The sequence below is a fragment of the Chlorocebus sabaeus genome, chromosome 1 (assembly GCF_047675955.1).
Source record: "Chlorocebus sabaeus isolate Y175 chromosome 1, mChlSab1.0.hap1, whole genome shotgun sequence".
NCBI lineage: Eukaryota > Metazoa > Chordata > Mammalia > Primates > Cercopithecidae > Chlorocebus > Chlorocebus sabaeus.
In genome coordinates, this window is record NC_132904.1 from 9,306,356 (window position 1) to 9,329,847 (window position 23,492).

Below are 23,492 nucleotides of genomic sequence, written 5' to 3' on the forward strand. Positions count from 1 at the left end.
CGGCAGAGAGAAGGGAGGGTCAGTTAATTTCCCGCTGAGCATTCCGGGATGAGGAGGGAAAAAAAGACCTTCCTTGGTGATGGACTCAGAACCTGTATTTTTGTTTGTTTTTGAGGCAGGGTCTCTCTTGTGTCTAAATCTCTTTTCTTACCTGTAAAGCGGTGGCAATAATCCCTACCTTGAACGATTGTTAAGAGGGCTCAATGAGATAAAGGGTGGTAAAGGATTTTGCAAAATGCAAATGTTTACCCACTTAATTGTTTCCACAGATGCGCGCTTAAGATCGCGCACTGAGTTTATGCCTCTGGGGAAGGCTTCTGCGAAGTTTGATGGGACACTGTACCTTTAAATCCTCCCCAACCACTTAAAGTGGTTGGACGAATCAGCACATGCGCATTCCTTTGCGGGGCCGGCACCTGGAGCAACAGCCTTCCCAGAGCCTGTAGAAGGAAGGTTAAAGGTCCGCCCACACAGTATTTTACGCAAGCGTAAATCATGATTGAGGGCACTATATCATGCAGAGAGCCCAGTCCCTTTTTCGCGCCCGAAGGCTCCGCCCCGCGCAGCCAATCAGTAGGCCTCACCCTTTGCAATAGCCAATGACAGTGAGCGTAGGGGCGTGGCTGGGCGTCCGGGGGCGCGGCCTGGCGCCTAGAGAAGCGGCGGGGCGAGCCGGGGGCTCTAGTGAACAGCAGAGCCGGACGGGGATCGCCGGCGGGCGGCAAGCGGAGGCGGCCCGGCCCCGGCGGTCTCCGAGATGTCACGATGGCTGTGGCCATGGTCAAACTGTGTGAAAGAGCGGGTCTGCCGCTACTTGCTGCACCACTACTTAGGTCACTTCTTCCAAGAGCACCTCAGCCTGGACCAGCTCAGCCTCGATCTGTACAAGGGCAGCGTTGCCCTGCGAGACATCCACCTGGAAATCTGGGTGAGAAGCCAGGCCCGAGGCCAGGAAGGTGCGGAGGGCGGGAGCGCAGCGACCTGAGGCTCCCTGCGGAAAGATTGGGCCGGGGGGATCAGGCACCGGGCGTAGAGAGGCCAGGGGAATCTTGCCCTCTCCAGGCGTCAGAGGCACCCCGGCTGGCTGCTTCAGTTCCTTACCAGAGCCAGAAACTGAGTGGGAAGGGGTTTCCATCTCCACAGGAGGAGAAACTGAGGCTGGAGAGGGCGAGATCACCTGTCTGGAGAATGCAAGACAAACTCGTCGAGTTTGGGGGCTGAGTTAAGGAGGGTGGCCGAGGAGGGGCTGGGGAGGTGGCATAGGAACCGAGCTGGGCCAGGGCAGTGACAGACTTGGGCCTGTGCAGCTGGTCGGGGAAGCTGGTAGGGGTCCGGAGCCCTGGCGAGGACACCTGTGGATCATGTGCCCTGACCTCTTGACCCCACGGTCCTGGGCCCGTAGGTGGGATCAACAAACCACTGGATGTGTATGTCAACAATCGCGTCAGCACCAGTGTTGATCAACACCTCGTGTGCCTGGGTCGCTGCCTACTTCCTGTTTTTGGGAGAGTGGGATGGGCTAAGTGGGTGTCTAGGGAGGGACTGGATGGCCCCCACCCACATCTCCCACCCACCCACCGGGGTCAGTGTCCCTGCCTCGAGGGGGGCCCTCGAGGAAAGGTCGGGAGATCTGGCTTCAAGCCTGGAGGAGGCCAAGGGAGATGCCAGGGAGGCCAAGAGGTGTGAGGTCTGGGTCAGAGACTTGAGGCTGGGAATGGTGAGGAGCCCTGACTCACAGCTCAGCTGACCTGGGGAGCTTTGAAGGAGCCACAAATTCGAGGCGCATCCTGGTCAATCCACCAGGTCCAGAGCAGCAGGGGTGGGCATGGAGGCAGGGACTTCTCAGTTTTGTGGCTGGACTCAGGGGTCTGCTAATCTGGATGGAAGAGCTAGGCTTTAGGGGTAGGCCAGGCCCTGGTGAGCAAATGTGGGGTAGGATAAGCCTCGGCCCTGAACTGGGGGCACCTCCCAGTGGCCTGCTGTCTGTGAATTATGGTGTAGGAAGCCCTCTCTGACCTGTAACCTTAGCCTCTAAGGCTAGCCTGAAAGACGGCCCAGACTTCTAGGCTGCCCCTTTTTTATTTTATTTTTATAGAGACAGGATTTCGCTATGTTGCCCAGGCTAGTCTTGAACTCCTGAAGCGATCCTCCCACCTCAGCCTCCCAAAGTGCTGAGATTACAGTCGTGAACCACCATACCCAGCCCTGGGCTTCCCCTTTTTACTTTCAGCTCTAGAAAACGCCGCTACTCGTGTTCCCTGCCCTCTTGCTGGGGGTCGAATTGGCTTCTCTAGGGCCCTGGTGGAATGCAGGTGCTTTCTTGATAACCAGCCTCTCCTCCCAGCTCAGCCTGCAGACCCCACCTGGAAGGCCCCCAAAGAAGCTGAGTGCCTAGGACCTCTGAAGTGGCCTGAAGAGAGAGAGGCCCGGATCCCAGTCTCAGTCCCTGTTGTATACTGGGTGACTAGATTAGTCCTGTCTCTAGGCCTCAGTTTCCCGAGCTGTGGGTCTCTGGGTGAGGAATTTGGACTCCATCTGCTCTGCCATGTGCTTTTTTATTCTTGGATCCAACCAGTTTACTGAGGCCCTTTCTGGGTGGCACCTGGGGTCACGGGGGAAGCAGGTGGGGTACAGCCTTCAAGGAGCTTCCAGGTTGGCAGGGGTACAACTCCAGCATGGACATTTTAGCCAGGGGCTCAGCCTTGTGCCTCACAGAGAGGTACAGCTACACTAGGTGTTTGGGGTTGAGGGGGGTCCCATCTGGCATCAGGTCAAACCCTCTCTCCTGGACACTGTCCCTTTGAAAACTCTCCTCACCCAGGGTGAACATGGGTTTTCCAGACTCTGCCAGACATGTACCCATGTTGTCCTGTGCCTGCAACACACCACCTTCTACCAGCGCCTACCCCCCTCCCTTTATTCTTCAGTTTGCCCCTCCTCTGACAGACCAGGCTGGGTTAGGCGTCTTCCCCATGGCCCCCTCACCAACCCCCAGCACCTGCTCACCTCTCAGTTTCATCCTAGTTGCTCTGAGTCCCTGGCTGGAGCCTAGCTTGGCTGGGGAATGAAGACATTTTATTTACCCATCTAGTCTCAATGTCAGCATGTAGAAAGTACTCAGCAAATATTATCTTGAATTAAGTGGTGAGGGAAACATTTGCTCTGGCTTGAAGGATTAGGCATCTTTGGGTGATAGGGTAGGGGGGCTGGCCTGTAGCAGGGGACAGCATGAGCAAAGGTAGGACCTTGTAGATAACACGTGGAGGGACGGGGCAAGCCAAGGGTGCTCTCCAAGGCACTGTGGCCAGGTAAGCCTGTGCCAGCCTGTGGGATTTGGGGTTTCCCTGAGCTGGTTTTGTCCCTTGCTTGCTCCCAGTCTGTGAACGAGGTGCTGGAGTCGATGGAGTCACCGCTGGAGCTGGTGGAAGGCTTCGTGGGCTCCATCGAGGTGGCCGTGCCCTGGGCTGCTCTGCTCACCGACCACTGCACAGTGCGCGTGTCCGGCCTCCAGCTCACCTTGCAGCCCCGCCGGGGTCCAGGTGAGGGCAGGGCAGGCTGGGGGCAGGCAAGTGGGGAGGGCCAGGGTGTCCAGGACCTGACTGAGCCAGCCTGCCTTGAGACCCTGTTTCTCCCTACAGTGCCAGGGGCTGCCGACTCACAGAGCTGGGCCTCATGCATGACCACAAGCCTGCAGCTGGCCCAGGAGTGTCTGCGGGACGGGCTACCAGAGCCCTCTGAGCCACCACAGCCCCTGGAGGGGCTGGAGATGTTTGCCCAGACCATTGAGACTGGTGAGCAGGCCCCTCCTGGCCGCCCTGTCCCCTGCCCCTCCATGGCACACAGGACAAGGGCTCCAGACATCGGCATGGCCACCTGGTGCCCAGATGGGAAATTTTGCCTCCCTTTTGCTGCTCCACTTGACCTGAGACCCCTCCCCGACTCCTCAGTGCTTCGGAGGATCAAAGTGACCTTCCTGGACACTGTCGTGAGGGTGGAGCACTCTCCGGGTGATGGGGAACGTGGTGTGGCCGTGGAGGTCCGTGTGCAGAGGTAAGGGCAGGGTGATCTGGGGTGGACTGGTGTGAAGACGGGGAGTGGGAGCTGCTGAATGGTCCCCACCCACAGCCTAGGTTCCTGGGAAGAGGCAGGGTAGGTCTGGGTGGGCCGCGGTGGTGGTAGGGCTGGGGAGGCGGACTGTATCGTGAGCCCGGACTGGTGTCCAGAGGCTGGGTGATACAGGCCCAGAGTGGCCGAGGCCCCAAGAACCAAGTTAGATGCTGAGGGTCTGAGGAGTAAGGGCTGGCCTGAGCCTCTGAGCTGGACATGGCGGTTCAGGGTGGCCTGGGTAAGATGGGGCAGTTCTGCAGGCCAGGCTCCCTGACCCCGTGCCCCTAGAACAGAGCACTGTGTGGAGAGAGGGGCTCCAGGCCTGGGATGGCCAGGGCACGGGCTGACCCTACACTCTCCAGACTGGAATACTGTGACGAGGCAGTGCGGGACCCGAGCCAGGCGCCGCCGGTGGACGTGCATCAGCCGCCTGCCTTCCTGCACAAGGTGCTGCAGCTGGCAGGGGTCCGCCTGTACTACGAGGAGCTCCCCGCACAGGTGAGTGGGCTCTGATTCCCACAGCCCCTGTCTCCTATCCCTTGAGCTCTCTGACCCCCCTCCCATCCTTCCTGACCGTCCATCTCTGACCCCATTTTCTCAACCTTCCCCTCTTGTATCCTCCCACCTCCCAGGAAGAGCCTGCAGAGCCCCTCTTGCAGATTGGCAGCTGCTCAGGGTACATGGAGCTGATGGTGAAGTTGAAGCAAAATGAGGCCTTCCCTGGCCCCAAGGTGGGTCCCCAGGCTCCTGGGGAGGAGGGTGAGTACCCCATCTCAAGACTCCTCCTCCTCAGCAAGGCTGATTATCCGCAGACCAGAGTGGGGATGTCAAGTGGGGGATTTACTTCCTTCTTGGCAGCTAAAGAAACTGAGACTGTAGGCCAGGCACAGGGTTCACGCCTGTAATCCCAGCGCTTTGGAAGGCCGAGGTGGGTGGATCATCTGAGGTCAGGAGTTCGAGACCAGCCTGGCCAACACAGTGAAACCCCGTCTCTACAAAAAATACAAAATTAGCCAGGCATGGTGGCGCATGCCTGTAATCCCAGCTACTCGGAAGGCTGAGACAGGCGAATTGCTTGAACCCAGGAGGCAGAGGTTGCAGTGAGCCAAGATTGTGCCATTGCACTACAGCCTGGGCAACAAGAGCGAAACTCCATCTCATAAAAAAAAAAAAAAAAAGAAAAAAGAAACTGAGGCAGAGAGGTCAAGCTGTGGCCCGGTTCGTACAGCTAGCTGGTAACAGAGTTGAGTTTGGCAGCCAGCATCCTGCTTTCCCAGGGCAAGGGCAGGCGGGTGGTAGCTCTTAGAGGAGCTGGGTGGTGGGCCTAGGCTCCATGGCTGCCCCCTTGGCCCCCAGTTGGAGGTAGCAGGACAGCTGGGCTCCCTGCACCTGCTTCTGACCCCGAGGCAACTCCAGCACCTTCAGGAACTGCTCAGCGCTGTGAGCCTTACAGGTGAGGCCTCTGGGTGGCATGGGGCTGGGGTGGCTGGGAGGGCCAGCCAGCCCAGACTGAAGTCTCCTCCCCTGCAGACCACGAGGGCCTGGCTGACAAGCTGAACAAGAGCCGCCCGCTAGGTGCCGAAGACCTGTGGCTGATTGAGCAGGACCTGAACCAGCAGCTGCAGGCCGGGGTGGTGGCTGAGCCCCTCAGCCCAGACCCCCTTACCAACCCCCTTCTCAACCTGGATAGCACTGGTGGGTGTGGAGTCGGACATGGTTGGAGGGACAGCTAGTGTGGGTGCAGGAGCCTAGGGGCTGGGGCCGGCTGTCCCTGACACTCCTCACTTCACCCACAGACCTCTTCTTCTCCATGGCTGGCCTCACAAGCAGTGCGGCCTCAGCCCTCTCTGAGCTGTCCCTCTCTGATGTAGACCTGGCCTCCTCTGTGCACAGTGACATGGCCTCCCGCCGGCTCTCTGCCCAGGCCCACCCAGCTGGTGAGTTGGAGCACTCTGGAGGTACTCCAGGAACAGGAAGGACTGGAAGAGGCCTTAGTGCTGTGGGATGTCAGGAAACCCCCAGCGATGCCTGGATATCTACCATCTGTGACTTGGTTCCCTGGGGACCAAACGAGGTAGTAGCTGGTGATATAGTGGACAGAGCCCACGTTTTTCAGTCATTGATCTTAGTCAAGCACTTAAACTCTCTGAGACTCAGCTTCCTCTTCCATAGGAGGAGAATGGTGAGATGGGCCTTTGCCAGGCTGTATATTTGGGTTCAGGTTTATTGAGAGCTTATTGTGGGTGGGTGCTAGGCTGGGTGCTTCATCACATCCTATCCTTCCAGCACCCTGTGGAGGGTTCAGTTGAGCCTGGGCAGAGGGCCTGGCCTACTGGAGGCACTGGTGTCACCCCTGCGTGACCAAGCCTTCTGCCAGAGCCACATGGTGTGGCAGACTTGGCCTCCCAACCCCCAGCAGCCATTGCTCCACCTGGGGTACCCAGAATCTCTTGGGAGCCCCTGGTGAAACCTCTGTCCTCTCAGGCAAGATGGCCCCCAATGCCCTCCTGGACACCATGCGCCCTGACTCGCTGCTGAAGATGACCTTGGGGGGTGTGACCCTGACCTTGCTTCAGACGTCTGCCCCATCTTCCGGACCACCTGACCTTGCCACGCACTTTTTCACCGAGTTTGATGCCACCAAGGATGGGCCCTTCGGTTCCCGAGACTTCCACCACCTTCGACCACGCTTCCAGAGGGCCTGTCCCTGTAGCCATGTTCGGTATAAGCCCGAGGCCAGGGCCTGAGGAGAGACCATCGGAGTTCCCTAAGTGCACCTTCTGATGCCTGTCCTCTTTCCCGCAGGCTAACGGGCACAGCCGTGCAGCTGTCCTGGGAGCTGCGGACAGGCAGTCGGGGTCGGCGGACAACCAGCATGGAAATGCGCTTTGGGCAGCTTGAGGTGCTGGAGTGTCTGTGGCCCAGGGGCACCTCCGAGCCTGAGTACACGGAGGTGAGGGCAGAGGCAGAATGTGTGCGAGGCGGGGTCTGGAGGTTTGCGTGGCTGTGGGGCCAGGCCTGACCCTGTGTGCCTCCTGGGTCCCACCCCAGATCCTGACCTTTCCTGGTACCCTGGGCTCCCAGGCCTCAGCTCGGCCCTGCGCCCATCTGCGCCACACACAGACCCTGCGCCGTGTGCCGAAGGTAACCCACCCGCTCCAGGTCACCAGGCTGTCGACTGCTCCCCATGGCGTGTTGACCCCACCCTGGCCTCTGCCATGGCCTCCTCTGCTGCCCAGCCCTGTCTGTTTTCCCCTGTGCTCCACACCTCACCATGCCAGGGCCCTCAAATACCTGCCTGGCCCTTCCCATGCCAGTCTCTTAGCCTGGTCATGCCCTTGCCCTGTCTCAACATGGCAACCCCTGCTGGGCCTCTGTGGCTAAGAAAGGCGCATCTCGGGCGGCTTTTATAAATAAACAAGCACATTGTGTGCACTGGGTGAAGGTGGGGCAGGCGGCCTCCTCGGTGCCCTCCTGGCCCCTGCTCCAGCTCTTCTCCCACTACCAGCGAGGGCCTTCCTGTCCCACACGCTGAGTGCCACTCAGCCCTCCCTAACCTGAACTCCCTCACCCTCAGAGCCGACCCCGGCGCTCAGTTGCCTGCCATTGCCACTCAGAACTGGCCCTGGACCTGGCCAACTTCCAGGCAGACGTGGAACTGGGGGCCCTGGACCGGCTGGCTGCCCTACTGCGCCTGGCCACCGTAACTGCCGAGCCTCCAACTGGCCTGCTGGTGAGAGGCCCCGCCAGGGCCAGGCCGGGGTTGGGTGCAGGGCCTGGGTTCTTCGGCTCTTGGTCACAGTGGGAGGGGCTCTGACGGCAGCTCTGACCCGGAATCCTCCTGCAGACAGAGCCCCTGCCGGCAATGGAGGAGCAGACAGTATTTCTGCTCTCCGCACCCCGGGCTACACTGCGACTGCGCTTCCCCATTGCTGACCTGCGGCCTGAGCGGGACCCCTGGGCGGGCCAGTCTGTGCGGGCTGAGCAACTTCGGCTGGAGCTGAGTGAGCCCCAGTTCCGGTCAGAGCTTAGCAGTGGGCCTGGCCCCCCAGTCCCCACCCGCCTGGAACTTACCTGCTCCGACCTACATGGTAAGAGCTCCCTGAGTGACAGAACCTGGAGCGAGAGGCCTGGCTTCTAGGAGACGTGGGCTTGGGGCTATGGAAGGGGCCCAGTCACAACCCGAGCAGCCCCTAGCTGAGGCCTTTACCAGCTCTTGGGGTCCCAGCCCTGCCGGTCCCTGGCCTACTTGCCAACAGGTAGGGTGGACCCTTTGTCTCTGGCTTTCTCTGCCCACCACAGTGTGTGTGGAGTCAGGGGCACAGCTCTGAGCCGACCTGGGCATTGGGGAAGAAATAGGAAAAGTCAGCAGTGATGACAGCCCTCCCACTTCCCCGTCCCCCTTTAGGTATCTATGAAGATGGAGAGAAGCCACCTGTCCCCTGCCTGCGTGTCTCCAAAGCCCTAGACCCCAAGAGCACTGGGCGCAAGTACTTCCTGCCCCAGTAAGTAGGGGCTCTGGACGGGGCCCAGGAGAGGAGGGTTCTACTGCTGGGGGTGGCAGGGGGCCAGTTTGGAACTGGGTGCTGGGGACCCTGCAGGCCAGTGACAGGCCTGTGCCCCGGCAGGGTAGTGGTGACTGTGAACCCCGAGTCCAGCAGCGCACAGTGGGAGGTGGCCCCGGAGAAGGGACAGGAGCTGGAGCTGTCAGCGGAGAGTCCATGTGAGCTGCGGGAACCTGAGCCCTCACCCTTCTCCTCTAAGAGGACCATGTATGAGACAGAGGAGGTAAGGCTTGGCCCTACCTCTTTCCAGGACCCCCTCCTGCCCACCGCCCGGGTTCCTGCCACAGGAGCCACCTGTGTGGCTGCGGGCCAGGGCAGCATGACCCCATGGGGTGGGCATGAACTGACCCGAAACCAGTGAGGATTTCGGCTCTTCCATTCTTTCCAGCCAATCAGAGTCTTTCTGAAAGGGCACTGGTGAGGGTAGGCCACAGGGAGCATGGGTCCTCCATTGGAAAGATCAGGTCCCACCCCACCTGAACGGTCGATCAGCACTGTCCACTTGGAGAGGCAGTTAAGGGCCAGGCTCTGCCACTTGGTGGCTGTGTCACCTTGGGGAGTTACCTGACCTTGAAGAGTTACGTATAGATGAGTTTCCTCCCCTGGAAAATGGGCACCATGACCTGTCTCTCTTTTTTTTCTTTTTCTTTTTTTTTTTTGAGATAGAATTTCGCTTTGTTGCCCAGGCTGGAGTGCAGTGGCATTATCTCAGCTCACTGCAACGTCCGCATCCCAGGCTCAAGCAATTCTCCTGCCTCAGCCTCCTGAGTAGCTGGGATTACAGGCACCCGCCACCACACCTGGCTAATTTTTATATTTTTAGTAGAGACGGGGTTTCACCATGTTGGCCAGGCTGACCTCGAACTCCTGACCTCAAATGATCACCCGCCTCAGCCTCCCAAAGTGCTGGAATTACAGGCGTGAGCCACTGCGCCCGGCCTAATTTTGTATTTTTAGTAGAGATAGGGTTTCACCATGTTGGCCAGGCTGGTCTCGAACTCCTGACCTCAAGTGCTCTTCCCACCTAGCCCTCCCAAAGTGCTAGGATTATAGGCGTGAGCCACTGCGCCCAGCCTAACCGTGACCTGTGTCATAGGCTTGCTGTGGGGATTAAAGGAGTTAACATACCTGAAACCCTTAGAACAGCACAGGTGTGCCATCAGCACTGTATCCCTATGGCTATCGTGCATCCCCAGCAGAGAAGGGCTCCTATGAATGAATGAATGATGAACAATAGGAGGGCAGGACTGAGACCAGAGACAGGCCCCAGCCAGCATCTCTAAGATGGCCCTCCTGCTCTTTCCCCCTCACCCTGTCCAGATGGTGATCCCTGGAGACCCTGAGGAGATGAGGGCGTTCCAGAGCCGGACCCTGGCACTGTCTCGCTGCAGCCTGGAAGTGATCCTGCCCAGTGTCCACATCTTTCTGCCCAGCAAGGAGGTCTACGAGAGCATCTACAACAGGTGGAGACGCAGGGCCAGCGGGGCGGGACGGGACACGGGTGGGCCTGGCCTCCCTTACCTGCCGTCCACCCATCCATGTCAGGATCAACAACGACCTGCTCATGTGGGAGCCCGCAGACCTGCTTCCCACCTCCGAGCCCGCCGCCCAGCCCTCTGGCCTCCCCGGCCCCTCAGGCTTCTGGCATGACAGCTTTAAGATGTGCAAGTCAGCCTTCAAGTTGGGTATGAGAGGTGCTTGTGCTGGGCTAGAGGGAGGACCCCCAGGTCTGGGACGGGCCAGGCTAGCCCTCCCCGGTCTCCTTCCCAGCCAACTGCTTTGATCTCACCCCAGACTCGGACTCGGATGATGAGGATGCCCAATTCTTCTCAGTGGGGGCATCAGGTGGCCCACAGCCCCCTGCCCCTGAGGCCCCAAGTCTTCACTTGCAGAGCACCTTCTCTACACTGGTGACAGTGCTGAAGGGGCGGATCACAGCCCTCTGTGAGACCAAGGTGAGTGCAACCCCGGGCAGGTGGGTCCCAAACCTCAGAGCTCCTGTTGGTGGCAGAGCAAGACCAGCACGAGCAGCTCCAGGTCACGAATGTGGAGAGCAGGAGGCCTAAGTGGGCAGTGCCAGCCCACCCATGCCAGCCTGCCCATCCTATCACAGCCCATCAGCTCCTTCTGACCCCCTGCTGTATGTAAAGCACCATGCTAGGAGTCGGGATGGGCATGGCGCACCCACCATTCCCACTCCAAGGAGGCAGAGTGGGCAGACCCGGCAGAGATTATTTTCTCCTGGCAGAAGAGGCAAGTGCCATCCAGGGCCTCCAGCAGCGTCCATGGTGGAAACTGGAGCTGACCCCCTTAGGCCAGGGCTCCAGGAGCCAGCAACCCCCGGAGGGTTTGAGGGATGCTGAGTGCACCGGGGGAAGCCACGCTGTGTGCTCCTTCTGCAGGATGAGGGTGGCAAGCGGCTGGAGGCTGTGCACGGGGAGCTGGTGCTGGACATGGAGCATGGCACCCTCTTCAGCGTCTCCCAGTACTGTGGCCAGCCAGGACTCGGCTACTTCTGCCTGGAAGCTGAAAAGGCAACGCTCTACCACCGAGGTGTGAGGCCTGGGGCGGGTCACCGCTGGGGACCAGGCTTGGCGGTGGGGCAGGTCACCGCTGGGGGCCAGGGTTGGCATTGGAGGGCTTTCAGGATGGAGGTGGGCCCTGGGTGGAGTGGGTAGCCAGTCGGCTTGTCAGGGGGCTCATGAGACCCTTCCCCAGCGGCCGTGGATGACTACCCGCTGCCCAGTCACCTGGACCTGCCCAGTTTCGCTCCCCCAGCTCAGCTGGCCCCGACCATCTACCCATCGGAGGAAGGGGTGACTGAGCGGGGAGCCTCGGGCCGCAAGGGCCAGGGCCGGGGCCCCCACATGTTGTCCACTGCTGTGCGCATCCACCTGGACCCCCACAAGAATGTGAAGGTACGGGCTTGCCTGCCAGCCACCCCTCCTGCTAGCCTGGGCTGCAGCCCCGGTGCGTGGTGGGACCCCGGTGCGTGGTGGGACCCCGGCGCGTGGTGGGGCCCCAGTGCGCGGTGGGGCTGGCCTCCGCACTGCCCTGACTGCACCTCCACCCTCAGGAGTTCCTGGTGACACTGCGGTTGCACAAAGCCACGCTGCGCCACTACATGGCCCTGCCAGAGCAGAGCTGGCATTCCCAGGTGAGCATGGGTAGCCTGGGAAGTCACATGGCCCAGTGACTCTGGACTTCTGTTTTGGGCAAGCAGGTCTCTAGGTGGGAGGAACATGGACTGGGCCACAGCTGACCTTGGCCGGAGCAAGGGGTGTGGGAGACAGTGGGCAGAAAGTGAGGTACCAGGCAGGGGCCAGGACAGGGAGGGGTTAGAGGAGGGAAGAGGCCACCTGATCCTCACCGCCTCCTCCTGCCCTGGCCTCTGAAGCTGTTGGAGTTCCTAGACGTGCTGGATGACCCTGTGCTGGGCTACCTGCCCCCGACGGTCATCACCATCCTGCACACACACCTGTTCTCCTGCGCCGTGGACTATAGGTACTGGGCTGGGAGGGCCCGGGGCTGGGGACGGGGATGGACTCTCAGGTAAAAGGAGCCATTCCCAGCCCGAGTATCACCCCCAGGCCACTCTACCTCCCTGTGCGTGTCCTCATCACCGCGGAGACCTTCACTCTGTCCAGCAACATCATCGTGGACACCTCCACCTTCCTGCTCAGGTATGCAGGCCGCCCACACCGGGCCTCCCCACCCTCGCCAGGCCGAAGCTGGCTCCCAGCTGTGTGTCCTCTGACACTCTCGGTTTTAATATGCACTCGGGTGATGATCCCGTTCTCAGGAATGTGGATTGTTTCCGCCTTCCTGGAGGGCAGTTGGACCCTCCTGATCAGAGCTTATAAGCATTTGTGCTCTCTGACCTGGTAATCTCACGCCTAGGGGCTGTCCTGGGATATGAGAATAAGAGAGGTGGAATTTAATGCTTATGTAGTATAAGTTAAAACAGTCAGAACGTATCAGTTTTAGATACGTTTAGATACACAACCCGAGCAAATAAGCATGGCCCACCTAGTAGGTGGAAAACCATGCAAGGATTAAGGTGAAGCTGAAGAATCACTTGAAAATATAACAAGATGGAGGGTGCGGTGGCTCACGCCTGTAATCCCAGCACTTTGGGAGGCCGAGGCGGGCGGATCACAAGGTCAGGAGTCTGAGACCAGCCTGGCCAATATGGTGAAACCTCGTCTCTACTAAAAATACAAAAATGAGCCGGGGGTGGTGGCAGGCACCTGTAGTCCCAGCTACTTGGGAGGCTGAGGCAGGAGAATCACTTGAACTCGGGAGGCGGAGGTTACAGTGAGCCAAGATTGCGCCACTGCACTCCAGCCTGGGTGACAGAGCGAGACTCCGTCTCTAAATAAATAAATAAATAAAATATAAGAAGATGCCACAGTACAGTGTTTACTCAAATAAAATGGGATACAGGACTACGTACGTTTTAAAATCAGCTCATGAAGGCGTGTTTATATGTGTCTCTGTGTGCAGCTGTAGAGAAAGTTTGGAAGGTGATGTGTGTGGTGTTTTTCTCAGAATTAGGGATTAGGAATGATGAATGATTTTTTTTATTTTCTTTATTCTAAAATATCTTAAAGGAGTTTTTATTATGTTACCCTTAAAATAAGGACTTTTTTTTTTTTTTTTTTTTGAGACGTCGTCTCGCTCTGTCAGCAAGCTGGAGTGCAGTGGCATGATCTCGGCTCACTGCAACCTCTGCCTCCTGGGTTCAAGCAATTCTCCTGCCTTAGCCTCCCGAGTAGCTAGGACTACAGGCACCCACCACCACACCCAGCTAATTTTTGTATTTTTAGTAGAGACAGGGTTTCACCTTGTTGATCTGGCTGGTCTCGAACTCCTGACCTCGTGATCCGCCTGCCTTGGCCTCCAAAGGTACTGGGATTATAGGCTTGAGCCACCATGCCCGGCCCTTGTTATTATTATTTCTTTTTGAGATGGAGTCTCACTTTGTCACCCAGACTGGAGAGCAGTAGTGTGATCTAGGCTCACTGCAACCTCTGCCTCCCTAGTTCAAGCGATTCTCCTGCATCAGCCTCCAAAGTAGCTGGGATTATAGGCACCCGCCACCATGCCCGGCTAATTTTTGTATTTTTAGTAGATACAGGGTTTCACCATGTTGGCCAGGCTGGTCTCGAACTCCTGACATCAGGTGATCCGCCTGCCTCGGCCTCTCCAAGTGCTAGGATTACAGGTGTGAGCCACTGCGCCCAGCCAAAAATGAGAACTTATTTTAGAAGAACCACAAATGCAGTAGGGGGAAAAATGGACACCCTTTCCAGGACTGTCATGAGGCCCCATGGAGGTGTCGGAACTGCAGGCACTTTGAGAGCTGCAAGTGCCGCCTGCCTCCCACTGCCTGCTGTCTGGGCCTTCTGCCCATTGTGCAGGCAGGAACACTGAGGCTGGAGGGGCCTGTCCATACCACTTCCTGTGGGTTTGGGACCCCTCTGCTCGGCTCCCGTGGAGCTGCCACCTGCAGTGGTGCCCGGGCCCTTCTCAGCCCTGTTCCCCCCCAGGTTCATCCTCGATGACTCCGCCTTGTACCTGTCCGACAAGTGTGAGGTGGAGACCCTGGACCTGCGGCGAGGTGGGCAGGACCGGGACTGGGCTCCCTCCCCTCTGAGGGACCACCACCCCGGCCACACCCAGAGCAGCCAGGTGTCTCCCCGCAGCTGCTGGCTGGGTCCTTAGCTCCCACGCATAGCCCGCACAGCAGGGGCTACACCCGGATCAGCCGGATCCTTCCCCCAGGTGCTGGGGCCGGGGCCGGGTGGAAGGGGGCCACAGGACCTTTCTCTCGCCTCTGCTGCAGATTATGTCTGTGTCTTGGATGTTGACCTCTTGGAACTTGTGATTAAAACCTGGAAAGGGAGCACCGAGGGCAAACTGGTAAGTGAGGCTGTCACTCTGGCTCCTGGAGCCAGAGCAGGTGCAGGGGCCAAGGGATTCTTTAGGGGCCACTGCTCCCTCATGTGCCCGGGCTCCGGACACAGTTCACACCTGCCCTTCCTGGGCTGCAGTTAGCACCCCTCCTGCAAAGGGCCACAGTACAGCCCTGGGGGGGTCCCTTGATGCTGGCTGAATGAATGAATGGGTTTCAGTCCTGCCACCAGAGGACGCTGCAGCCAGGGCATCAGCAAGGCCTTGGGAGTCAGCCGCCTTCGTAGGTCCCCGGGTTCATCTCCTGTGAGATGGAGATAACTGGCCCTGCCTTGCTGGGCATGCAGAGCCCTTCACGGGGAGTGGGGTAGGGTGGGTGGGCACCCTCCTGCTTCCTTGGATGGCCCTGGGCCAAGCGCCTTTCACCCTCTGGGCTCAGTTTGCTCACCTCTTCATTGGAGTTACTGGGCAGGACATCCACTCCAGGAGAGACCATCCTTGTTCTGCCTGTGGCGGGGGTCAGAACTGCGGTGCCCTCCCAGCGAGCAGGTGGGGCCAGCAGGCAGCGGCCCCTGTGCTCACATAGCTGCTTGCCCCGCCCCGCCCACAGAGCCAACCGCTATTCGAGCTGCGCTGCTCCAACAACGTGGTACACGTGCACAGCTGCGCCGACTCCTGTGCCCTGCTGGTCAACCTGCTCCAGTACGTAATGAGCACGGGTGACCTGCATCCCCCACCCCGGCCCCCCAGCCCCACGGAGATCGCCGGCCAGAAGATACAGGTGAGGCCTGGCCACACAGGCTACCAGAGTCTCGGGCCTGGGGTTGGGGGAGCCCTGGGGGCCGCTCTCGTCCTGTCTCACTCATTGCTCCTCCCCTGCCTGGCCCAGCTCTCGGAGAGTCCTGCCTCTCTGCCCTCGTGCCCGCCAGTGGAGATGGCCCTCATCAACCAGCGCGACCTGACTGACGCCCTCCTGGACACCGAGCGCAGCCTGCGGGAGCTGGCCCAGCCTTCAGGTGGAGTAGGGGTGCTGTGGGGACAGCAGACACAGGCACCCACTGTGGGCGCCTCTCCAAACTGGCCTCTCTCCTATAGGTGGCCACCTCCCTCAGGCGTCGCCCATCTCGGTCTACCTATTCCCAGGTGAACGGAGTGGGGCCCCGCCCCCTTCACCACCTGTCAGGGGCCCTGCTGGCAGCTTAGGGTCGTGCTCGGAGGAGAAGGAAGATGAAAGGGAAGAGGAGGGCGATGGAGACACCCTGGATAGTGATGAGTTCTGCATCCTTGACGCTCCTGGCCTGGGCATCCCGGTGCGTGGTGGGATGGGTGGACTGGTTTGCTGTCCAGGCAGGTGTGCTTGGGGTGGGGACGGGACACTCAGGGGTGGTTGCCTGGCCATCTGGAGCTCCTGTGGTGAGAGAAGCAGGCAGGAGGTGGTCACCGTCACCTGGGGACACGGTGCTAGGTCTGTGCTGCCCTAGGGAGGCAGCCCTGATGCTGGGCTTTGATGGAGTGGGTAGATTTCCAGAGGAAGAGGAAGCCTGGTGTTCTGGGCAGAGGGACTGGGACATTGAAGGAATGGAGGAAGAGGAGAGGGGAGTTAGCGAGAGGGGTGGAGAACCATGTGGCTGCAAGGGCCGGCGGGAGTATCTGAACTCACTGAGGTCTTAGGAGGCAGGGCTGGCAGGCGCCCGGGACTCTCAGGCTCTTCGTGAACAGACCACTCAGGCATAGGCTTGGGGATAGCAACCCAGGAGTGTCATCTTTCATCAAAAACAGGGAGGAGGCCAGGCATGGTGGGTCACGCCTGTAATCCCAGCAGTTTGGGAGGTCAAGGTGGGAAAATTGCTTGAGTCCAGGAATGAGAGATTAGCCTGGGCAACATAGTGAGACCCCCTCTCTACAAAACAAAATTAGCCAGATGTGGTGGCACATGTCTGCAGTCCCAGCTACTCAGGAGGCTGAGATGGGAGGATCGCTTGAGCCTGGGAGGCAGAGGTTGCAGTGAACCGTGATTGTGCCACTGCACTCCAGCCCAGGTGACCAAGCATTACCCGACCCTGTCTTTTTAAAAAAAAGAAAAAGAAAAAAGAAGTGAGACCAGGGGAGAAGCAGGAGCTGGAGCTGGGGTAGCTGGGCTGGATCGAACATCTGTGTCACACGTCTCCACCTGGCCTCCCTGCAGCCACGAGACGGGGAGCCTGTGGTGACACAGCTGCATCCCGGCCCCATCATTGTGCGGGACGGTTACTTCTCACGGCCGATCGGCAGCTCGGACTTGCTGCGGGCACCTGCCCATTTCCCAGTGCCCAGCACTCGGGTGGTGCTACGTGAGGTCTCCCTCGTCTGGCACCTATATGGGGGCCGAGACTTTGGCCCCCACCCCGGCCACAGGTGAGGAGGAGCGGGTGCAGGTGGCAGCTAGTGAAGGTTGGGGCTCAGGCTGGTCAGCTCTGACTTTCAGCAGCTGGAGACCTTGAGCCCCATCCACCCCAGGTGGGCCTCAGTTTCCTCGTCCTTCCTTATCCCACCTGCCTGCCAGGACTGGGGCTAGTGGGGGTCTCTTGTCCCAGGCTAAAAGGCCTGCTGAGGACAGGGAGGGAATCGGGTTCCTCTGAGTCAGCTTGGCCCCTGTCCCTCTTCCCAGGGCAAGAGCTGGCCTCTCGGGCCCCAGGGGCTCCCCTTCCCGCTGCTCTGGCCCCAACCGGCCCCAGAACTCATGGCGCACGCAGGGGGGCAGCGGGCGGCAGCACCATGTCCTCATGGAGATCCAGCTCAGCAAGGTGAGTGGGGTGGCGAGTGCCCACTGCACATGTGTGTCATGGAACCACGGGCCTTGTTCTCGATGTCACGTGTAGCAATGACTAACGCAGAGGAAAACCCCTGCCTTTGTAGTGGAGGACGCCAGGCAGGGACCAAGCTGTGTCGAGTGTGTCCGATGGTGAAGAGCGCTCAGGGGAGTCTGCAGGGGTGGAGGAGACAGGTGTGCTGGGGAGGGTCTGGAAAGTCCTCTTCCAGAGGCACCATTTGAACAAAGACCTGAACAAGTGGGGATGTGAGCCAGGAAGAGTCTTCAGGCAGAGAGGACAGCGTGAAAGCCGCAAATTGGGGCCAGGCATGGTGGCTTATGCCTGTAATCCCAGCACTTTGGAAGGCTGAAGTGGGCAGATCACCTGAGCTCAGGAGTTTGAGACCAGCCTGTCCAGGCAGGTGTGTTTGGGGTGGGGACGGGACACTCAGGGGTGGTTGCCTGGCCATCTGGAGCTCCTGTGGTGAGAGAAGCAGGCAGGAGGTGGTCGCCCGGCAACATGGCAAAACCCCATTTCTAAAAAAAAAAATTAACCAGTTGCAGTAGTGTGCACCTATAGTCCCAGCTATTCGGGAGGCTGAGGCAGGAGAGTGGTTTGAGCCCAAGAGGCAGAGATTGCAGTGAGCTGAGATCGCCCTACTGCATTCCAGCCTGGGCAACAGAGTAAGACTGTTCTAAAAAAAAAAAAGGGCCGGGCGCGGTGGCTCAAGCCTGTAATCCCAGCACTTTGGGAGGCCGAGATGGGCGGATCACGAGGTCAGGAGATCGAGACCATCCTGGCTAACACGGTGAAACCCCGTCTCTACTAAAAACACACAAAAAAAACTAGCCGGGCGAAGTGGCGGGCGCCTGTAGTCCCAGCTACTCGGGAGGCTGAGGCAGGAGAATGGCGTGAACCCGGGAGGCGGAGCTTGCAGTGAGCTGAGATCCGGCCACTGCACTCCAGCCCGGGCGACAGAGCAAGACTCCGTCTCAAAAAAAAAAAAAAAAAAAAAAAAAAAGCTGCAAGCTGGAAGCATCCTGGCCTTTCCAGGAGCAGCAGAGCCTGTGCATAACCAGTGACCCAGAATATTTCTTTTGGGTCTTACAAGAGACGAGGGTCTCTTGTCTCAGGGCTTTTGAGGAGAGGCCTCTGTGGGACGTGGCTCTGCAGCACTCAGGGAGGGCTGTTGAGCGTGGGCAGGTTCAGGAGAGCCTAGATGGGGGCTGGCCACAGGTTTGGCTGCAGATCGGGTGTGGGAGATGAGTGTCAGAGCAGGGGACCAGGGGCCTCTGAGACCTGATGGCGAGCCGGCAGGTGTGGAGGAAGAGGGGGAAGGAAGGCTCTCCACGGAGAGGGGCCACGAGAACAAAGTCCTGAAGGCAAAACAGGCCTGGACTCCTTGAGTGGCAGAGACCAGTGCAGCTGGCATGGGAAGCAAGGGCAGGGGCAGGTCTGGAGGGAGAGGCAGGTCTCTGCTGGGCATAGAATAGAGAAGGGGTTGGGGCTGGGCGTGGTGGCTCATGCCTATAGTCCCAGCACTTTGGGAGGACGAGGCAGACAGATCACCTCAGGTCAGGAGTTCGAGACCAACCTGGCCAACATTATGAAACTCTGTCTCTACTAAAAATACAAAAATTAGCTGGGTGTGGTGGCACAGCTACTGGGGAAGCTGAGGCAGGAGAATCGCTTGAACCCGGGAGGCAGAGGTTACAATGAGCCGAAATTGTGCCACTGCACTCCAACCTGGGTGACAGACTGTCTCAAAAAAAAAAAAAGAAAAAAGAATAGAGAAGGGGTCTGGACCAGCCCTTCCCTCCCTCTTGGGGCCCTGTTCACCTGGCCAGGCCTCTGTCCACCCCACAGGTAAGCTTCCAGCACGAGGTGTACCCAGCGGAGCCAGTCACAGGCCCTGCAGCCCCTGGCCAGGAGCTGGAGGAGCGGCCGCTGTCCCGTCAGGTGTTCATCGTGCAGGAGCTGGAGGTCCGAGACCGGCTTGCCTCCTCCCAGATCAACAAGTTCCTGTACCTACACACGAGTGAGCGGATGCCACGACGCGCCCACTCTAACATGGTACGAGCGGCCTGCACCGTCCACCCTGGGGCAGGGCATGGGACCGTCAGGGACACATCTTCACACGTGCACGGATTCACACACATACACGTATTCCCACACGAACACCCAGGTTGTCTGTAAGAGCTAGGGCCTGTGTTAGCGAAGGGAACAGCGTGTTCAGAGGCCGGGTGACTGGGTGAGCTGCAGCCCCAGAGGCCCAGCAGGCATCCAGAACTCACCCTCTGCTCCCAGCTCACCATCAAAGCGCTGCATGTGGCCCCCACCACCAGCCTGGGTGGGCCTGAGTGCTGTCTCCGCGTCTCGCTGATGCCCCTGCGGCTCAATGTGGACCAGGTGAGTGGTCCGAGTGAGGGCAGAGTCCAGGGTGACCCCACTGTCTCCAGGCCTCTGAGTCTGATCCGCGCCCGGACCTTTCCCCTGCAGGATGCCCTCTTCTTCCTCAAGGACTTCTTCACTAGCCTGGTGGCCGGCGTCAACCCTGTGGTCCCAGGGGAGTCCTCCGCTGAGGGTGAGAGGCTGGGCCGGGGAGGGGAGCATCTGGGCCTTCTGCCTTCCAGGACAGCCCAGGTTTCCAGTCTGTGACCTCCCTTCCCCTAGCTCGCCCCGAGACTCGAGCCCAGTCCAGCAGTCCCCTGGAAGGGCAGGCCGAGGGCGTAGAGACAACTGGCTCACAGGAAGCCCCAGGCGGTAGACACAGCCCCTCCCCTGCTGACCAGCAGCCCATCTACTTCAGGTAGGCTGCTGGACTGTGGGTGGGGGCTCCTGGGCTAGATTGCTGGGGACCAGGCCAGTGAGCAAAGAACCCCCTCTTCCTGCTCCCCTACCCAGAGAGTTCCGCTTCACGTCTGAGGTCCCCATCTGGCTGGATTACCATGGCAAGCACGTCACGATGGACCAGGTGGTAAGTGGGGCGGTCAGATGGGGTGGCCATGTGGGGTCAGCTGTGGCTGAGTCCCTCTGGGGGCCAGGTCTTGCATCCAGACACCGTCAGGGCCAGGGTGCTCTCCAGTGGCTCCCATGGGCTGTCTGGCTCCCTGAGTCCCTTCAGGTAAACCTGGATCCCCTCCCTCTCCCAGGGCACTTTCGCTGGCCTCCTCATTGGCCTGGCCCAACTCAACTGCTCCGAGCTGAAGCTAAAGCGGCTCTGTTGCAGGCACGGGTGAGTCCCCAGCACCCTAGCCTCTCTCCAGGGTCCCTGATCTTTCCTCTGTTCTGGTCCTGAATGGTTGTGTGGCCTTGACCAAGTCATAACCCTTCTCAGGGCCTCAGTTTCTCCTCTGTAAAAAGGATGCAGTTGGCTGGGTATGGTGGCTCATGCATTCAGGCATTTGAGACCAGCCTGACCAACATGGTGAAACCCCGTCTCTACTAAAAATATAAAAAGTAGCCAGGCGTGGTGGCGGGCACTTGTAATCCCAGCTACTCAGGAGGCTGAGGCAGGAGAATTGCTTGAACCCAGGAGGCAGAGCTTGCAGTGAGCCAAGATCGCACCACTGCACTCCAGCCTGGGCAACATCCCTCTGCACATGACTGGGTGGGACCACAGGGAGGGTAGGAGTGCCCACAGGACTTGCCACAGGGGTACTGAGTCCTCCTGGCCCCACAATCCCTCCATGTGTGGCTCTGCCTCACCTTCTGCCTCCTCACCTCCCTGCCCTGCCAGGCTCCTGGGTGTGGACAAGGTGCTGGGCTATGCCCTCAACGAGTGGCTGCAGGACATCCGCAAGAACCAGCTGCCTGGCCTGCTGGGAGGCGTGGGCCCCATGCACTCGGTTGTCCAGCTCTGTGAGTGCCTGGGTTTGGAAGCCCTTGGAACTGCTTTTACCCTTGGGCAACCTAGAATCTGCCACTGGGAATAAGAGGAGGTGGTGGGGGCAGGGCAGCCTTGGGTGCCTCTGAGCGCTCCTTCCCCCTAGTCCAAGGGTTCCGGGACCTGCTGTGGCTGCCCATTGAGCAGTACAGGAAGGATGGCCGCCTCATGCGGGGGCTACAGCGAGGGGCTGCCTCCTTCGGCTCATCCACGGCCTCTGCCGCCCTGGAACTCAGCAACCGGTTGGTACAGGCTATCCAGGTGAGTGGGTGCCCTGCATCTGGGCTGTGCAGGACAGAGCAGCTGGAGCCCTCTGCACCACAGCTCCAGGTTCTGTCCTCAAAGGTCTTCTGAGAGTGGGCAGTCTGGGTATGACAGCCCTACTTTATAGAGAAACAACTATGGAGATGCTAAGTGACTTGCCTGGGGCCTCCAAGGCAGGTCTCCCGAGGCCCACAGGGGTTCCTGTGCAAGAGTGGGAGTGCCCCCCAGGCCTTCAGAGCCCACCGTGTCTCCTGCTCATGGCATGTCTTGTAAAGGGGGGTGGAGGACGGCTATGTTTGCAGACTAAGAATCTGAGGCCCAGGGGCTGCCCTGGTTCCTTCAGGCCATGCACTTTGTTAGGCCAGAGGGACCCCAGGGAAGCCCGGGAGCCAGTCTCATGGGCAGTTGTCAGATGAATTCTGTAGGGGACTGATGGTCCTAGTAGGCTAAGGGGTGAGTGCAGGTGCATGGTACGTTCAAGCTCAGACCCCAGCAGGACAGACGGCAGGGCTCCAGGGGAGGCGGGAGGTATGCATGGTCACCAGGGAGCCCCCAGGAGTGTTCAGTCAGGTGGGAAAGAGTGATGCCAGGTGAGGTGCTGGGCAGAGGATCTGGCGGACAGAAGGAAGGATGGGCTCCCTGACCATCTTGCAGGGGCATCTGGGGGGCGAGACAAGGAGCAGTCAGTCTTAGGTGTGCAGCTGTGGCAGCCGTGCGGAACCTACTGAATGTGGCAGTCAGCAGGAAGAGAGGTTTGGGTTAAGAAGATTTTAGGAAGTGCCCGGAGGAGTCCTATGTTCCTAGATTCCCTGAGCGGAGTGGCGGATGCCTAGGAAGGTGGGGAGGAGTGGGAGGAAGTGGGAAGTAAGGCTGAGCAGGACTCCCTGGGCCAGCACAGTGACAGGCGGGGAGGCTGAGGGCTGGCGGGGTCTCAGACTGTCCTGGGGGCCTGGGGCCGACATGTGTGCCCCAGCCAGCTGTCCTCATCCAGTGCTCCCATGTCCCCCAGGCCACAGCCGAGACCGTGTATGACATCCTGTCCCCGGCAGCCCCTGTCTCCCGCTCCCTGCAGGACAAGCGCTCTGCGCGGAGGCTGCGCAGGGGCCAGCAGCCTGCCGACCTGAGGGAGGGTGTGGCCAAGGCCTACGACACAGTGCGAGAGGTGACCAGGCCCCCACCCTGCCCCAGTCCCCCATGCCCATCTCCTCATGCAGACCCCACCCTGACCTCTGTCCTCCACAGGGCATCTTGGACACAGCTCAGACCATCTGTGACGTGGCATCGCGGGGCCATGAGCAAAAGGGACTGACGGGCGCCGTGGGCGGCGTGATCCGCCAGCTGCCCCCGACCGTGGTGAAGCCGCTCATCCTGGCCACAGAGGCCACGTCCAGCCTGCTTGGGGGCATGCGTAACCAGATCGTCCCCGACGCCCACAAGGACCACGCCCTCAAGTGGCGCTCGGACAGTGCCCAAGACTGAGCTTGGGGCGCCCGGCACCCAGAAGGTGCTGCCCACCGTGCTCCTGAGCCTCCCAAGAGCTGCAGCACATGGGTCCGGCCCGGCCCGGCCCCTCAGGGGATGGCCACTGTGAAGGATGCCTTCCCGGCCTGCCCGTTGCCAATCTGCTGTGAGACAGGGGCCTCCCTGCCTTGGGGCCTTAGCCCTGGCTCTGCACTTTTCCTCCGGGGAGAAAGGACACTGCCCCTCCCACCACCTGGGCCCACACCGCTGCCTTCTCCCAGGACGGAGGCTTTTGTACCCTCGGACCCCATCCCACTCAGCCAAGTGTCTTTCTGTGTCTGGGGGGAGGAGGGGATGACATCCGTGTGGTTCGATGTATCATTTTTAAGCTCCGTGAGCGCGTGGGTCAGTGTCTGCATGAAGTGGAATAAACTGCCCACCGCCAGCCCCCCTCTTAGATCCTCTGTCCCTGCGAACCCTGGCCTCAGCCTTGACCTTAGCTCC

At 59.7% G+C, this 23,492-nt stretch overlaps 1 protein-coding gene across 3 annotated transcripts; it reads left to right on the forward strand.

Annotated features, from left to right (window-relative positions):
• Positions 1 to 648: 648 nt before the first annotated feature.
• ATG2A (autophagy related 2A) lies at positions 649 to 23,433 on the forward strand. Of its 3 annotated transcripts, none has more exons than XM_007993221.3 (41): positions 649 to 928; positions 3,377 to 3,539; positions 3,639 to 3,791; positions 3,948 to 4,050; positions 4,470 to 4,605; positions 4,740 to 4,838; positions 5,464 to 5,560; positions 5,638 to 5,802; positions 5,904 to 6,044; positions 6,592 to 6,829; positions 6,913 to 7,060; positions 7,159 to 7,251; positions 7,685 to 7,840; positions 7,955 to 8,198; positions 8,516 to 8,612; positions 8,736 to 8,895; positions 9,993 to 10,135; positions 10,218 to 10,357; positions 10,443 to 10,627; positions 11,075 to 11,225; positions 11,391 to 11,590; positions 11,749 to 11,829; positions 12,070 to 12,176; positions 12,263 to 12,355; positions 14,225 to 14,295; positions 14,521 to 14,597; positions 15,199 to 15,369; positions 15,478 to 15,604; positions 15,684 to 15,898; positions 16,774 to 16,982; positions 17,236 to 17,371; positions 19,244 to 19,450; positions 19,685 to 19,786; positions 19,877 to 19,961; positions 20,051 to 20,186; positions 20,282 to 20,354; positions 20,530 to 20,612; positions 21,117 to 21,238; positions 21,370 to 21,524; positions 22,537 to 22,689; positions 22,770 to 23,433. In XM_007993221.3, the coding sequence occupies exons 1-41, from the start codon at positions 758 to 760 to the stop codon at positions 23,004 to 23,006; spliced, it is 5,823 nt and encodes a 1,940-aa protein (XP_007991412.3). In that variant the 5' UTR covers positions 649 to 757; the 3' UTR covers positions 23,007 to 23,433. The 3 variants fall into 3 exon arrangements, with proteins under 3 accessions (XP_007991412.3, XP_007991494.3, XP_007991512.3); XM_007993303.3 differs by having other exon boundaries at positions 650 to 928; positions 10,467 to 10,627; XM_007993321.3 differs by lacking the exons at positions 649 to 928; positions 3,377 to 3,539; positions 3,639 to 3,791 and having other exon boundaries at positions 4,396 to 4,605.
• Positions 23,434 to 23,492: the final 59 nt, after the last annotated feature.